General features: G+C 39.4%; 1 protein-coding gene across 4 annotated transcripts in view; it reads right to left on the bottom strand.

The window, feature by feature from the left end:
- FOCAD (focadhesin) overlaps window positions 1–16,650 on the bottom strand; it is a 311,434-nt gene that overhangs the window by 244,083 nt on the left and 50,701 nt on the right. For all 4 annotated transcript variants that reach the window (XM_027105950.1, XM_027105949.1, XM_027105948.1 and 1 more), the window contains exon 5: window positions 8,562–8,666. In XM_027105950.1, coding sequence (XP_026961751.1) covers window positions 8,562–8,666 — 105 coding nt within the window. The remainder of the gene's footprint in view (window positions 1–8,561; window positions 8,667–16,650) is intronic.

The following is a 16,650-nucleotide window of genomic DNA, read 5'->3' as shown; positions in this document are numbered from 1 at the left end:
GGTCTTCGTTGCTGCGCGTGGGTTTTCCCTAGCTGTGTCGAGCAGGGACTACTCTTCGTTGCGGTGCACAGGCTTCGCATTGCAGTGGCTTCTCTTGTTGCAGAGCATGGGCTATAGGCAGGCGGGCTTCAGTAGTTGTGGAGCACAGGCTCAGTAGCTGTGGCGCTCAGGCTTAGTGGCTCCAAGGCATGTGGAATCTTCCCAGACCAGGGATCGAACCTGTGTCCCCTGCATTGGCAGGCAGGTTCTCAACCACTGCGCCACCAGGGAAGTCCCCCCACTACTCTTTAAAGAAAGCCCAAAGCCTTTGCCATGGTCTTGCATCTTCTAAGCCATGCCCACCTCCCCTGGGTCTCTGTCTTGGCCTCTCCCTCCCTTGAACACTAAGCTCCAGGCACCCAGCCTCCTGTTAGATCTCCTGGGGCAGGCTCTCTCACACAGCAGCAGCTAGGCACATACTTTTCCCTAGATCTAGAAATGCTCTTCCTGCACTCTTCGCATGGGTGACTCCATCTCACACACCAAAATGGGTATAAGAGAAAATGCAAAAAAGGCTTAATGCTGAGAAGCAGCTAGTTATCAAAATTAAAACTGGAGCTACATTTTGACATCCACAACTACAAACTGGTCTTAGTGCACTTTGTGTCAGTATTTACCTTGGGACTTTCTCTTGTTTCTGTTTGATGGCCCTAAGGAATGAATGTATTTGCCTTAAGAGATAAGTGAAAAAAAAAAACAAAAACGGTATGAATCACAAAGTACCTCAGTCTTTTGGACACACATCTTTAAGTTCTTAAAACTAACTCTCCATCTAAATAAACTCATAACACTGCACAAAGAGACGCACAAATACACATAGAGTACATAACTTTCATCTACTCAGGGTATCACCATCCATCACTATTGGCCTTATCACCCATTTCAGAGCACACCATCTGCCAAAAACATTTAATATTCCCTTATTTCAGAAAGTACAGCTTGATGTCGATCAGACCAACCCTTTCCACAAATAAGATTCTCAACATTTGATATTTGTACATGTCAGCCACTGTCTGGCACATCAGAATGATGCACAAATTCTGGAACAAGCAGTTACTGCTCATGAATTCACAGCTATTTCCTCACTTCAGCTGAGGCAAGAGAGATCTTAAAAAGATTGCCATAATATGAATACGTAGAGGAAAAATTAAAAGCAAAAGTACATGATAAAATTTTAAGGGAAAAAATGGCATATTACAGAGAAAATGAGCCTCTAATAATTTATGAATCATAAAAATTTAGTTTCGTCATTCTTGCTTGCAACCAAAATACCAGGCAAATGTTGGTTCTCTGCTGCACTTCCCATATGGTCAATGTTAGAGAATGTTGAAATAACCTAAACATAGTGTGTTATTAAAAAGTGGAATTCAGGGGCTTCCCTGGTGGCGCAGTGGTTGACAGTCCGCCTGCTGATGCAGGGGACACGGGTTCGTGCCCCGATCTGGGAGGATCCCACATGCCGCAAAGCGGCTGGGCCCGTGAGCCGTGGCCGCTGAGCCTGTGCGTCCGGAGCCTGTGCGTCCAGAGCCTGCGCTCCGCAACTGGAGAGGCCACAACAGTGAGAAGCCTGCATACCACAAAAAAAAAAAAAAAAAAAAAGAGGTTCATGAACAAGGAGCTCCCCTTCAAACTAACCAAAAGAAAATTCAGACCAAACAAAAAGGGCAGGGGAAAAATAAGCCTGAAGTAAAGGATATCTTACTAGTCGCTTTTTTCTTTTTTAACTGATTAGTATAAAAATTGTTCACAGGGTGGGAATGTAAATTGATACAGCCACTATGGAGCAGTATGGAGGCTCCTTAAAAAATGAAAAATAGAACTACCATACGACCCAGCAATCCCACTACTGGACATATACCCTGAGAAAACCATAATTCAAAGAGTCATGTACCACAGTGTTCATTGCAGCTCTATCTACAATAGCCAGGACATGGAAGCAACCTAAGTGTCCATTGACAGATGAATGGATAAAGATGTGGCACATATATACAATGGAATATTACTCAGCCATAAAAAGAAACAAATTTGAGTTATTTGTAGTGAGGTGAATGGACCTAGAGACTGTCATACAGAGTGAAGTCAGAAAGAAAAACAAATACCGTATGCTAACACATATATATGGAATCTAAAAAAAAACGTTCTGAGGAACCTAGGGGCAGGACAGGAATAAAGATGCAGACATAGAGAATGGACTTGAGGACATGGGGAGGGGAAAGGGTAAGCTGGGACGAAGTGAGAGAGTGGCATGGACTTATATACACTACCAAACGTAAAATAAATAGCTAGTGCAAAGCAGCCTCATAGCACAGGGAGATCAGCTCCGTGCTTTGTGACCACCTAGAGGGGTGGGATAGGGAGGGTGGGAGGGAGATGCAAGAGGGAGGAGATATGGGGATATATGTGTATGTATAGCTGATTCAGTTTGTTATAAAGCAGAAACTAACACACCATTGTAAAGCAATTATACTCCAATAAAAATGTTAAAAAAAAATTGTTCACAGGTAGGGCTTCCCTGGTGGCGCAGTGGTTGAGAGTCCGCCTGCCAATGCAGGGGACACGGGTTCGTGCCCCGGTCCGGGAAGATCCCACATGCCGTGGAGTGGCTGGGCCCGTGAGCCATGGCCGCTGAGCCTGTGCGTCCGGAGCCTGTGCTCCTCAACGGGAGAGGCCACAACAGTGAGAGGCCCACGTACCGCAAAAAAAAAAAAAAAAATTGTTCACAGGTAAAAAGGGGCTTTTAAAGTTTTTGAAAACAGTTAAATGCCTAAACCAGAGGTCACAAACTGTTGCCCTTGGATTGCATCCTGTGAGCAAACGTGTTCGGTCTGCCTATCCTGTATTTTCAAAACTTGGAATTGCTTTCCAACATTTATTAGTGAGGATATTTCATATAAAATGTTATTAATATTGAAAGATCTGAAGGTCTGGCAACAATGAAGCCCCACTGCCTCACTGCAACAATTGGCCAGTAGTTCTCAGTTGAACCAGCACACTGGAAACCATCTAGGAAGCTTTGAAAAATTACCAATGCTTGAGGCTGACCCCTACTCATTCTAGGGAGAGCCCAGGGAACTAATACATTTAAAAGTTCCTCAGTGGGCTCTAATGGTGCAACCAGAATTGAGACTCCTGGGCGTAGAGTTTGACACTTGACATATGCTCTTCGTTTAATCACAGCAGTCAAATGTGCTTCACTGTTCTTCCAGTTTACCCCCATCCTAAAAGGCACTGGGAATTGAAACTCCATTTAAATATCCCCATTTAATCTTGTTTAAGCCACTGAACTATAGAAGGGCCCAGTGACACAAAATGGACTTTATTGGCTACACATACTCTAATCTGATGTATCTCAAAGCATGATGGGTAGATCACTTCTGTATCCAAATCTCTTGTTAAAGTGCATGTTCCAGACACATATATGAAAAACTCTGAGCAAGAGCTCCTTATGCACTGTAAACACTAAATACCATCCTTGGTTTGTAGAAAGGTGCTGAGGGCTCTCTTCCCCTCCTGTTCCTACCAGCCTCTACTGTCTGACCATGCAGAACACTAACTTGTTGGGGTCATGGAATTACTCATTGAACACAGAGCAGTGAGGTTTAAATCTCACTTGCATCCACACTTGGCTTGCTCTCATTGGATTGCTTTTCCATTAGAATTGCTGTTTCGTTCTGCTCTTGGACTCTCTAATGTCCATGGTAGACGCAGTAAGATGAACTTGGTGCCTCAGTGCCTAAGTTAGGAGCAAACAAACCTTTTGCCTTCCTAATACGGAACAGAGGCCAGGAGACATGATTAACCACCCAAGACCCCTCCCAGTCTACCCCAAGGGGCTCCCTGCAGCTAAGTACTACTAAGTTCATATATGGTACCACTAAGTTCCCAGGGGCTCAAGCAATATTGCTCAAGCATGATCCACAAATGACCTATATCCATCCCCCAGCCGCTGTATTCCCGAGTCTCATTGCAAAACCTACTGAATGAATGGGAATCTCTGGCAAGTGGGCTTGAGAAGCTGTACTCATAACAAGCTCCCCAGGCGGTTCTTAGGCACAGGAAGTTTGAGAGCCACTGAGCTCTGGGTTCAACAAAGAGAAGACCCACTCTAAAGCTCCTTCAGGAAAGTCACAGGAACCAAAGGAAGCCACTGGCTAACATTCTGGGTCCTCACATCTCCCTCTCTCTTCACTCCCTAACTGGAACGACTTAAGCAATTCAGGGCAGACCCATTTAAAATGACAACATAAATGCCCAGAAAAGAAACAGCTGGATCATGTGGCAGTTCTATTCTTAATTTTTTGAGGAATCTCCAAACTGTTTTCCATAGTGGCTGCACCAATTTACCTTCCCACCAACAATATATAAAGGTTCCCTTTTCTCCATATCCTCTCCAACACTTATTTCTTGCCTTTTTGATAATAGCCATTCAAACGGGCATGATGAGATATCTCACTGTGGTTTTGATTTGCATTTCCCTAATAAATACAGTGATGTTGAACATCATTTCCTGTGCCTGTTGGCCATCTGTAGGTCTCCTTTGGAAAAATGTCTACCCAGATCCTCTGCCCATTTTTTAATCAGGTTATTTCGTTTTTTGCTGTTGAGTTGTACAAGTTCTTTACATATTTTAGATATTAACCCCTATTGGATATATGATTTGCAAATGTCTTCTTCTGGGTATTTATCAGAAGAATATGAAAACACTAATTCAAAAAGATATATGCACCCCAATGTTCATCACAGCATTATTTACAACAGCCAAGATATGGAAACAACCTAAGTTACCCATTGATGGATGTATGGATAAAGAAGATGTGGTACATATCTACAATTAAATACTACTTAGCCATAAAAAAAGATGAAATCTTGCCATTTGCAACCCCTGGATGGACATTGAGGGTAGTATGCTAAGTGAAATGAGTCCAACGGAGAAAGACGAATACCATATGATTTCACTCACATGTGGAATATTAAAAATAAATAAACAAACAAAATAAACCACACAAAAGCAAACAAATAGATACCGAGAACAGATTAGTGATTACCAGAGGGGAAAGGAAGTAGGAGGAGGGAGAAACAGATAAATGGGATCAACTATACGGCGACAGATGGAAACTAAACTTTTCGTGGTGAGCATGCTATAGTGTATATAGGTCAAAATATAATGTTGTACACATGAAATAGTAATATAAACCGCTGTTACCTCAATTTTTAAAAAAAATTTTAATAAAAAATAAGATGATCACATATTCTGTTTTACTATAATTCAAATTAATCAGCTATTAGGACAAAAAGAAGTGAGAAACACTTAAAATCCAACTGTATAGTAGCAGAGTCCTTAATACCATAAAAACACAGATGAGTTTCATGCCCAGAAAGCTTATAATTATTTGTCATGCTACTTCCATTTTAAATCAATCCTACGGCATAACCAGGGAACACCTTTCAGTGGAGTTCTAAGCTTCTCGTATCCTTTTTATGCTTTCATACAGAGCTCATCAGCCTTCCTCTCCAAGGCTGGATGATATTGCTAACCAACATGTGGCAAAGAAGATTCGAAAACAGCATGACAATTTTATGCTTGACTCAGGCAATCATAGCTCTCTTGAGGGAAATCTGCTCTCCAGGCTCACCTCTCCTGTGTTTCTGCCCATAATCCCCTCTGGAGGAACTTAAGACTCTTATACACTTGATTACACTCTACTGATTTATAGTGCCAAACAGCCATCCACATAAGGGCCCTCCATAAACATTACTGGATTATGCCAACTCAGGTGATTGATTCTGGTCCTCTTAATGTGCCACCACTCTACAGACAAACCTTATATATCCAGTATGATTTCAGCTCCTCAAACTAGGCTCCCTACCCCCACCTTGCATCTGTTGTCTTCTGAAAACAAGACTGCAGTTAAAAGAACCAACTACTGGAGAAAACTAATTCTAAATAGGAAAACAGGTGAAACATTATAGGTAACTGAAAGTTTAGCACTTGCACACAGTGAGGACAATCAGTATGAAAATGACACTAACTCTGATTCTTCTGTGTGATGGAAAATTTCCTTCTATCATCATCAAAACTAGTGCTTCTTAAACTTAAAGGTGCCTGTGAACTACCTGGAAAATCTTACTAAAATGTGGACTCTAATTCAGATAATCTGAGATGGAGTCCGAGATTCTGCATTCCTAACAAGCTCCCAGGAACTGCTAATGCTGCTCATAGCTCTGCTACTTATAGCAGGTGGGGAAACAGCAGCATCAGCGTCAGTGTCAGCATCAGCATCACCTGGGAGCTTGTTAGACAAGAATCCTGAGTCCACCTTAGACCTAAGGAAAGAGAATCTGCCATTCAACAAGGTCTCAGGTGATCAGAATGCATAGTAGACAGCCGCTAACACACCATCTTATACTCACTGTCAATCAGAATTGCCTGGGACCTTTTTGAAACTACAAAAGCTTAGGCCTCATGGCAGAGAATCTAATTCAGTTGGTCTAGGGTATTTCATTGTTCCTATTTTTGTTTGTTTTTAGGCATGTCCAGGTGGTTCTGAGCAGCCAGTGTTGAGAACCATTGAATTAAAAATACCCAACTGGGTGGAGGAAAAAATAGAGCTACTGCTAATCGGTGAGGAATTTGAGGGAATGATGAAAATGTCCTAAAATTGGTTATTGCAATGGTTACATGACTCTGTGAATATACTAAAAACCATTGAATTGTACCTTAAATGAGTCAATTGTATGGTATATGAATTATTCTCAATAAAACTGTTATATAAAAATGTAAAACTTCAATAGCTTTCCTATTTTAAAATAGGTAAATAACTCCAACTGAACAACAATGAAGTGGAATTATTTTCCATTCTGGAACTCTGGCCCAAGAGGTTGAACTTCTTTCAAAAAAAGAGAACACACGTGCTTATACGACTCATCTAGAAACATTAAGTTCTGCTCATCTACTCCTTAGGTTCATTTCTGGTTAAGGTAATGCATATTTTAAAAAGAAAAGCAAATTTATCAATTTTGAAAACTTTCTCCTGCACACCCAAAGTTTCCATAGTATTTTCAAATAAATAATTTTCCTTTTGCTTCCCCAATTTAAAATAAACCACGTTAACTAATAAGTTAACAATGAATTAACTAATCCATTGTACTACATTCTTCCATCTTTTCTGTGTTTTTGAAAACATTCAAAAAACATGTTAACAGGGACTTGCCTGGTGATCCAGTGGTTAAGACTCCATGCTCCCAATGCAGGGGGCCCGGGTTCGATCCTGGTCAGGGAACTAGATCCCGTGTGCCACAATTAAGACCCGGCACAGCCAAATAAATAAATAAATAATTTTTTAATTAAGAAAAAATATATAAAATGCAAATCTGACCTTGTTTTTAAAAAGTGACTTAAGAAACTCTCAATAATGTGCTCATAAAAATAAAGATGATAAATAGCATTAAAATATCAGGAAAATTATACTCCAATAAAGACATTAAAAAAAAATCAGGAAAGATCACTGTAATATATGAGACACTGTTTACTTATTATCAAAAGGAAAGTACTATAAATATACGTAAGTAATAGGTACCACGTATTATTTTACTTTGGAGAGGCACGCACAGCTTCTGACAGCCGTGGTGTCAAATGCTCAAAACTGCAGGTCTTGTATGCTCAAGCCAATGACAGTTCATAGGTATGATTTACTTTCCCTGTTGGATCACCATAGCCTATGTAGGTCATTTTCCCCCAGAACCAGTGCCCTTGTTTCTGGTCTCATGGTCTCATTCTTTTGAAACGCATATTCTAGATGCATTACTGAACAGAGTTTTCAGGACAATATACACTGGTTACATGGCACCTTCTGGGATCCCCTGCTCACTAAGGAGCCCCTCTCTTAAGAAATGACTTTCTAGGACTTTCAAGGCAATGGTTAAGGTCACCTTCAAAAGTAAGCATGACGCCTTCCCTTATCCAAACTCTCCCATAAAATCCAATATATTTCAACATAACTGTTGCTGTGTATAGTTTCTTTTAAAATAATTCTACCATGTTACATTCTGTAGGTGACCAAAAAAAAAAAAGGCAAATCAATGCTCCTAAGTACTGACCTTGCCCTGGGTAATAATAACCCTTGAATAGTCCTCCTATTACTTTTTATAGTGAGGAAGTTTACCCTCCTGCCTAAACTAAGCCCCTCCTGCTCTTAGTACATCTGTCCAACGAACTCTTCAGTTTTCATAGTATTGGGAAGATGGTTCTATATCCCAGAGCAAAACAAATGACCTGAATTTTGGATAAAAGATTCCAATTTCAAGGAAACAACCCTGAAAGCCACATTGGTGATACTCAGCATATAGTAGTCAACTCTATCTCAATCCTGTCTCTTTGAAATACTAACTTCCGAGAGGGCAAGACTCACAGTCCTTGCTGGGTTAAATATACTAATTCTTAATGGATTAGCATGTCTCAATTCATAACTTATTTAACAATTCACCAAAAAAAAAAGTTTCAAAAGAAAGGAGAAAAGGCATACCTAATATTATATATATCCTGAATATTCTTCTCTCCACCATGTCCTTCCTTAAGAGCTTGCATTTGTAATAATTTCATAATGGCTTTTATCAAGCCGTGTGTATCCCTGTAAAGAAATACAACAACATGTCAAATGTTATAAAGTGAATATTCCAATCAGGTACGTAATCCTACCACTTTTAAATAGTTGAACACTTGCCACCCACACTGAACAGGAGCCATCCACACACACCCAGCTTACTGCATAGCACAGCCAAGAATAGGCCTACAAGCTCCCATTCAACACATTGAAAGGAGGAGCAGTGGAGCCAAAGAATCAAACCACTAACCTATCAATCACCTCCATACATGCACTTGGGGGAAAATCAATCAGGAAAAAGGAAACACTAACCCACATAACTGCAGGCAGTGACCACATCAGTTACCCGCACTGAATAATCAAGTCCTTCATTTATAAATATTAGCAGACCATGAATAATAACCAGACATATGAAATGGAACAGCCACTCAAAAAAGTGGGCCAGGGGACCAATCAGAGAAAATAACCCCCATTAAAACAAAGTTAATGGAAGTGGGGAACAGAAATTTAAGTTTTCTCATCCTCTGTAAGAGGCAGCAGGATAATAAATCAAAAAGAAGGCCAGCCCTTTTTTATTTTTTTGCCTGTTATTAATTATTTTAAATTGTGAAACAGGATTTTACTCCAGCATTACTGAGGTAAAACTGACAAATACAATTGTAATATAATGTGTACAACATGATTTACATGTACATTGTAAAATGGCTGCCATAATCAAGTGAATTCACACATCACTTCACAGTTACTTTTTCTTTTTTTTTGGTAAAAACACTAAATACTCTCTTAGCAAATTTCAAGTACACAATACAGTATTGTTGACTACAGTTACCACGTTGTACATTAGATCCTCAGAACTTATTCATCTTATAACTGGAAGTTTGTATCTTTTGACCAACCTCTCCCCATTTCTCCCACCCAGCCCCCGGCAACAATATCTGTTCAACTTCTTTTTTTAGATTCCACATATAAGTGGTACCATCCAGTATTTATCTTTCTCTGTCTGGGTTATTTCACTTAGCACGATACCCTTCAGGTTCATCCACGTTGTCACAAATTACCCTGCCCTTTTTAAATAAGATGCTCCTTCGGAACAAAAAAGAAATCTTAGAAATAAAGATTACCCGTTAAATTTTTTAAAAGTAATATTTTTAAAATCATGGTTGTTCATATTTACAGATCATCTATTGTAAGCTAAGTACTCTCCTAAGAGCTTAACGTGTATTGTGTCACTGCTACCTAGAAATCACTTTCAACAATCATCGACAGGAAGACACTGGAACTCACCAAAAAAGATACCCCACATCCAAAGACAAAGGACAGGACAAAATGAGACGGTAGGAGGGGTGCAATCACAATAAAATCGAATCCCATAACTGCTGAGTGGGTGACTCACAAACCTGACAACACTAATACCACAGAAGTCCACCCACTGGAGTGAACGTTCTGAGCCCCACGTCAGGCTTCCCAACCTGAGGGTCTGGCAACGGGAGAAGGAATTCCTAGAGAATCAGACTTTGAAGCCTAGCGGGACCTGATTGCAGGACTTCAACAGGACTGGGGGAAACAGAGACTCCACTCTTGGAGGGCACACACAAATTAGTGTGCGCATCGGGACCCAGGGGAAGGAGCAGTGACCCCAGGGGAGACTGAACCAGACCTACCTGCTAGTGTTGGAGGGTCTTCTGCAGAGGCAGGGGGTGGCTGTGTGTCACCATGAGGACAAGGACACTGGCAGCAGAAGTTCTGGGAAGTACTCCTTGGCTTAAGCCCTCCCAGAGTCTGCCATTAGCCCCACCAAAGAGCCCAGGTAGGCTCCAGTGTTGGGTCGCCTCAGGCCAAACAATCAACAGGGAGGGAACCCAGTCCCACCCATCAGCAGACAAGGAGATTAAAGTTTTACTGAGCTCTGCCCACCAGAGCAACAGCCAGCTCTACCCACTACCAGTCCCTCCAACTACGAAACTTGCACAAGCCTCTTACATAGCCTCATCCACCAGAGGGCAGACAGCAAAAGCAAGAAGAATTACAACCCTGCAGCCTGTGGAACAAAAACCACATTCACAGAAAGACAGACAAGATGAAAAGGCAGAGGGCTATGTACCAGAAGAAGGAACAAGATAAAACCCCAGAAAAACAACTAAATGAACTGGATATAGGCAATCTTCCAGAAGAAGAATTCAGATTAATGATAGTGAAGATGATCCTGGACCTCAGAAAAGGAATGGAGGCAAAGGTCGAGAAGATGCAAGAAATGTTTAACGAAGACCTAGAAGAATTAAACAACAAACAAACAGAGATGAACAGTACAATAACTGAAATGAAAAATACACTAGAAGGAATCAATAGCAGAATAACTGAGGCAGAAGAACAGATAAGTGACCTGGAAGACAGAATGGTGGAATTCACTGCTGTGGAACAGAATAAAGAAAAAAGAATGAAAAGAAATGAAGACAGCCTAAGAGACCTCTGGGACAACATTAAATGCAACAACATTTGCATTATAGGGGTCCCAGAAGGAGGAGAGAGAGAGAAAGGACCCAAGAAAATATTTGAAGCAATTATAGTCGAAAACTTCCCTAACATGGGAAAGGAAATAGCCACCCAAGTGCAGGAAGCGCGGAGAGTCCCATACAGGATAAACCCAAGGAGAAACATGAAGAGACACACAGTAATCAAATTGGCAAAAATTAAAGACAAAAAAAAATTATTGAAAGCAGAAAGGGAAAAATGACAAATAACATACAAGGGAACTCCCATAAGCTTAACAGCTGATTTCTCAGCAGAAACTCTACAGGCCAGAAGGGAGTGGCATGACATATTTAAAGTGATGAAAGTGAAAAACCTACAACCAAGATTACTCTACCCGGCAAGGATCTCATTCAGTTTCTACTGAGAAATCAAAAGCTTTACAGACAAGCAAAAGCTAAGAGAATTCAGCACTACCAAACCAGCTCTACAACAAATGCTAAAGGAACTTCTCTAAGTGGGAAACACAAGACAAGAAAAGGACCTACAAAAACAAACCCAAAACAATTAAGAAAATGGTAATAGGAACATACATATCGATAATTACCTTAAACGTGAATGGATTAAATGCTCCAACCAAAAGACACAGGCTCACTGAACAGATACAAAAAACAGGACCCATATATATGCTGTCTGCAACAGACCCACTTCAGACCTAGGGACACATGCAGACTGAAAGTGAGGGGATGGAAAAAGATATTCCATGTAAATGGAAATCAAAAGAAAGCTGGAGTAGCAATACTCATATCAGATAAAATAGACTTTAAAATAAAGAATGTTACAAGAGACAAGGAAGGACACTACATAATGATCAGGGATCAATCCAAGAAGAAGATATAACAATTATAAATAAATATGCACCCAACATAGGACCACCTCAATACATAAGGCAACTACTAACAGCTATAAAAGAGGAAATTACCAGTAACACAATAATAGTGGGGGATTTTAATACCTCACTTACACCAATGGACAGATCATCCACACAGAAAATTAACAAGGAAACACAAGCCTTAAATGAACCAAAAGACCAGATGGATTTAACTGATATTTACAGGACATTCCATCCAAAACAGCAGATTACACTTTCTTCTCAAGTGCACACGGAATATTCTCCAAGATATATCACATCTTGGGTCACAAATCAAGCCTCAGTAAATTTAAGAAAATTGAAATCATATCAAGCATCTTTTCTGACCACAACGCTATGAGATTAGAAATCAATTACAGGGAAAAAATCGTAAAAAAACAGAAACACATGGAGGCTAAACAATACATTACTAAACAACCAAGGGATCACTGAAGAAATCAAAGAGGCAATCAAAAAATACCTAGAGACAGATGACAATGAAAACAGGACAATCCAAAACCTATGGGATGCAGCAAAAGCAGTTCTAAGAAGGAAGTTTATAGCAATACAATCCTACCTCAAGAAACAAAAAACATCTCAAATAAACAATCTACCTTACACCTAAAGGAACTAGAGAAAGAAGAACAAACAAAACCCAAAGTTAGTAGAAAGAAAGAAATCATAAAGAACTGAGCGGAAATAAATGAAGTAGAAACAAAGAAGACAATAGCAAAAATCACTAAAACTAAAAGCTGGTTCTTTGAGAAGATAAACAAAATTGATAAACCATTAGCCAGACTCATCAAGAAAAAGAGGGTGAGGACTCAAATCAATAAAATTACAAATGAAAAAGGAGAAGTTACAACAGACACCGCAGAAATACAAAGCATCCTAAGAGACTACTACAAGCAACTCTATGCCAATAAAATGGACAATCTGAAGAAATGGACAAACTCTTAGAAAGGTATAACCTTCCAAGACTGAACCAGGAAGAAATAGAAAATATGAACAGACCACTCACAAGGAATGAAATTGAAACTACTATTAAAACTCTTCCAACAAACAAAAGTCCAGGACCAGATGGCTTCACAGGCTAAATCTATCAAACATTTAGAGAAGAGCTAACACCTATCCTTCTCAAACTCTTCCAAAATATAGCAGAGGGAGGAACACTCCCAAACTCATTCTATGAGGCCACCATCACCCTGATACCAAAACCAGACAAGGATGTCACAAAGAAAGAAAACTACAGACCAATATCACTGATGAATATAGATGCAAAAACACTCAACAAAATACTAGGAAACACAATCCAGCAGCACATTAAAAGGATCATACACAATGATCAAGTGGGATTTATCCCAGGCATGCAAGGATTCTTCAATATATGCAAATCAATCAATGTGATACACCATGTTAACAAATGGAAGAATAAAAACCATATGACCATCTCAATAGATGCAGAAAAAGCTTTTGACAAAATTCAAAACCGATTTATGATAAAAACTCTCCAGAAAGTGGGCATAGAGGGAACCTACCTCAACATAATAAAGGCCATATATGACAAACCCACAGCAAACATCATTCTCAATGGTGAAAAACTGAAAGCATGTCCACAAGATCAGGAACAAGACAAGGATGTCCACTCTCACCACTATTATTCAACATAGTTTTGGAAGTCCTGGCCATGGCAATCAGAGAAGAAAAAGAAATAAAAGGAATCCAAATTGGAAAAGAAGAAGTAAAACTGTCACTGTTTGCAGGTGACATGATACTATACATAGAGAATCCTAAAGATGCCACCAGAAAACTACTAGAGCTAATCAATGAATTTGGTAAAGTTGTAGGATACAAAATTAATGCACAGAAATCTCTGGCATTCCTATCACTGATGATGAAAAATATGAAAGAGAAATTAAAGAAACACTCCCATTTACCCTTGCAACACAAAAAATAAAATACCTTGGAATAAACCTACCTAGGGAGACAAAAGACCTGTATGCAGAAAACTATAAGACACGGCTGAAAGAAATTAAATATGATACAAACAGATGGAGAGATAAACCATGTTCTTGGATTGGAAGAATTAATATTGTGAAAATGACTATACTACCCAAAGCAATCTACAGATTCAATGCAATCCCTATCAAATTACCAATGGCATTTTTTACGGAACTAGAACAAAAAAATCTTAAAATTTGTATGGAGACACAAAAGACCCCGAATAGCCAAAGCAGTCTTGAGGGAAAAAGATGGAGCTGGAGGAATCAGACTCCCTGACTTCAGACTATCCTACAAAGCTACAGTCATCAAGACAATGTGGTACTGGCACAAAAACATAAATATAGATCAATGGAACAGGATAGAAATCCCAGAGATAAACCCACACACCTATGATCAGCTAATCTATGACAAAGGAGGCGAGGATATACAATGGAGAAAAGACAGTCTCTTCAATAAGTGGTGCTGGGAAAACTGGACAGCTACATGTAAAAGAATGAAATTAGAACACTCCCTAACACCATACACAAAAATAAACTCAAAATGGATTAGAGACCTAAATGTAAGACTGGACACTATAAACCGCTTAGAGGAAAACATAGGAAGAAAACTCCTTGACATAAATCACAGCAAGATCTTTTTTTATCCACCTCCTAGAACAATGGAAATAAAAATAAAAATAAACAAATGGAACCTAATGAAATTTAAAAGCTTTTGCAAAGGAAACTACAATCAAGACGAAATGACAACGCTCAAAATGAAAGAAAATATTTGCAAACGAATCAACGGACAAAAGATTAATCTCCAAAATATATAAATAGCTCATGCAGCTCAATATTAAAAAAACAAACAACCCAATCCAAAAATGGGCAGAAGACCTAAATAGACATTTCTCCAAAGAAGACATACAGATGGCCAAGAAGCACATGAAAAGCTGTTCAACACCACTAATTATCAGAGAAATGCAAATCAAAACTACAATGAGGTATCACCTAACACCAGTTAGAATGGGCATCATCGGAAAATCTACATACAACAAATGCTGGAGAGGGTGTGGAGAAAAGGGAACCCTCTTGCACTGTTGGTGGGAATATAAATTGATACAGCCACTATGGAGAACAATATGAAGGTTCCTTAAAACACTAAAAACAGAATTACCATATGACCCAGCAATTCCACTACTGGGCATATACCCTGAGAAAACCATAATTCAATAAGAGTCATGTACCACCATGTTCATTGCAGCTCTATTTACAATAGCCAGCTCATGGAAGCAACCTAAATGCCCATCGACAAACGAATGGATAAAGAAGATGTGGTACATATATATACAATGGAATATTACTCAGCCATAAAAAGGAATGAAATTGAGTCATTTGTAGAGACGTGGATGGATCTAGAGACTGTCATACGGAGTGAAGTAAGTCAGAAAGAGAAAAACGAATATCGTATATTAACGCATATATGTGGGACCTAGAAAAATGGTACAGATGAACTGGTTTGTAGGGCAGAAATTGAGACACAGATGCAGAGAACAAACGTATGGACACCAAGGGGGTAAAGTGGCGGGGGGGGGGGTGGTGGTGATGAATTGGGAGATTGGGATTGACATGTATACACTGATATGTATAAAATGGATAACTAATAAGAACCTGCTGTTTAAAAAAATAAATAAAATAAAATTCAAAAAAAAACAAAAAAGAAATCACTTTTAACTTTATCTCCAGCCAAGACAAGACTTGGACTTAATTAATTGATATCTTTTGGGGCAATTACGTAAGATGTTATTTAGTGTACACTTTCATGGCATTTAAAATTTTACAGCTTATGAAAGGTTTGGTCGCACTGTCCCATACAGTAGCCAATGGCCACATGTGGCTACTGAGCACTTGTAACGTGGCTAATCCACATTGGGATGTGCTGTTGTGTAAAATACATGCTGAATTTAAAAGACTTAGAAGACAAAAAAGACTGTAAAATATCGTGTAGTTTTTTATACTGATTATATATTGAAATAATATATTTGAAATGTGGGGTTACATAAAATATATTATTAAAGTTAATATCAACCATTTCTTTTTACTTTTTAATACAGCTACTAGAAAATTTTGAATTATAAATGTGGCTCACAGTTGTGGCTCATAGTACAATATATTTCTATTTCATAGCACTGCTGGAGACACTCACATGGTTTTTTTCCTAAGTGGATTCTTTGGTGAGCAGTGAGGTTTCTCTTGCAGTTGAAGCATTTCCCACAATCTATACAACAGTATGTTTTCTTTTTCACATGGATCCTCTTATGACCATGCAGTGCAGATTAATGAATGAGTGTTTTGTGATGGATATCACAGGTGTATGGTTTCTCTCCTGTATGGATCCTCTGGTGAAGACAGAGGCCTCAACACTGCATGAAGCCTGTTCCCTAAGATTCTCTTTCCTGTGTGTGTTCTCTGCTGGACATCAAACTGAGGTTCAGCTTTTCTCACATACTCTACATTGGTATTGTGTCAATTCTACTTTGCCTTCATCAAAAATATGGCTAGTTGGGCCTCCCTGGTGGCGCAGTGGTTGACAGTCCGCCTGACGATGCAGGGGACACGGGTTCGTGCCCCGGTCCGGGAAGATCCCACATGT

Source organism: Aethalodelphis obliquidens, unplaced genomic scaffold (genome assembly GCF_003676395.1).
Source record: "Aethalodelphis obliquidens isolate GAN/ISIS:26980383/991018 unplaced genomic scaffold, ASM367639v1 scaffold7, whole genome shotgun sequence".
Taxonomy (NCBI): domain Eukaryota; kingdom Metazoa; phylum Chordata; class Mammalia; order Artiodactyla; family Delphinidae; genus Aethalodelphis; species Aethalodelphis obliquidens.
This window is presented reverse-complemented; position numbering and strand designations above follow the sequence as displayed.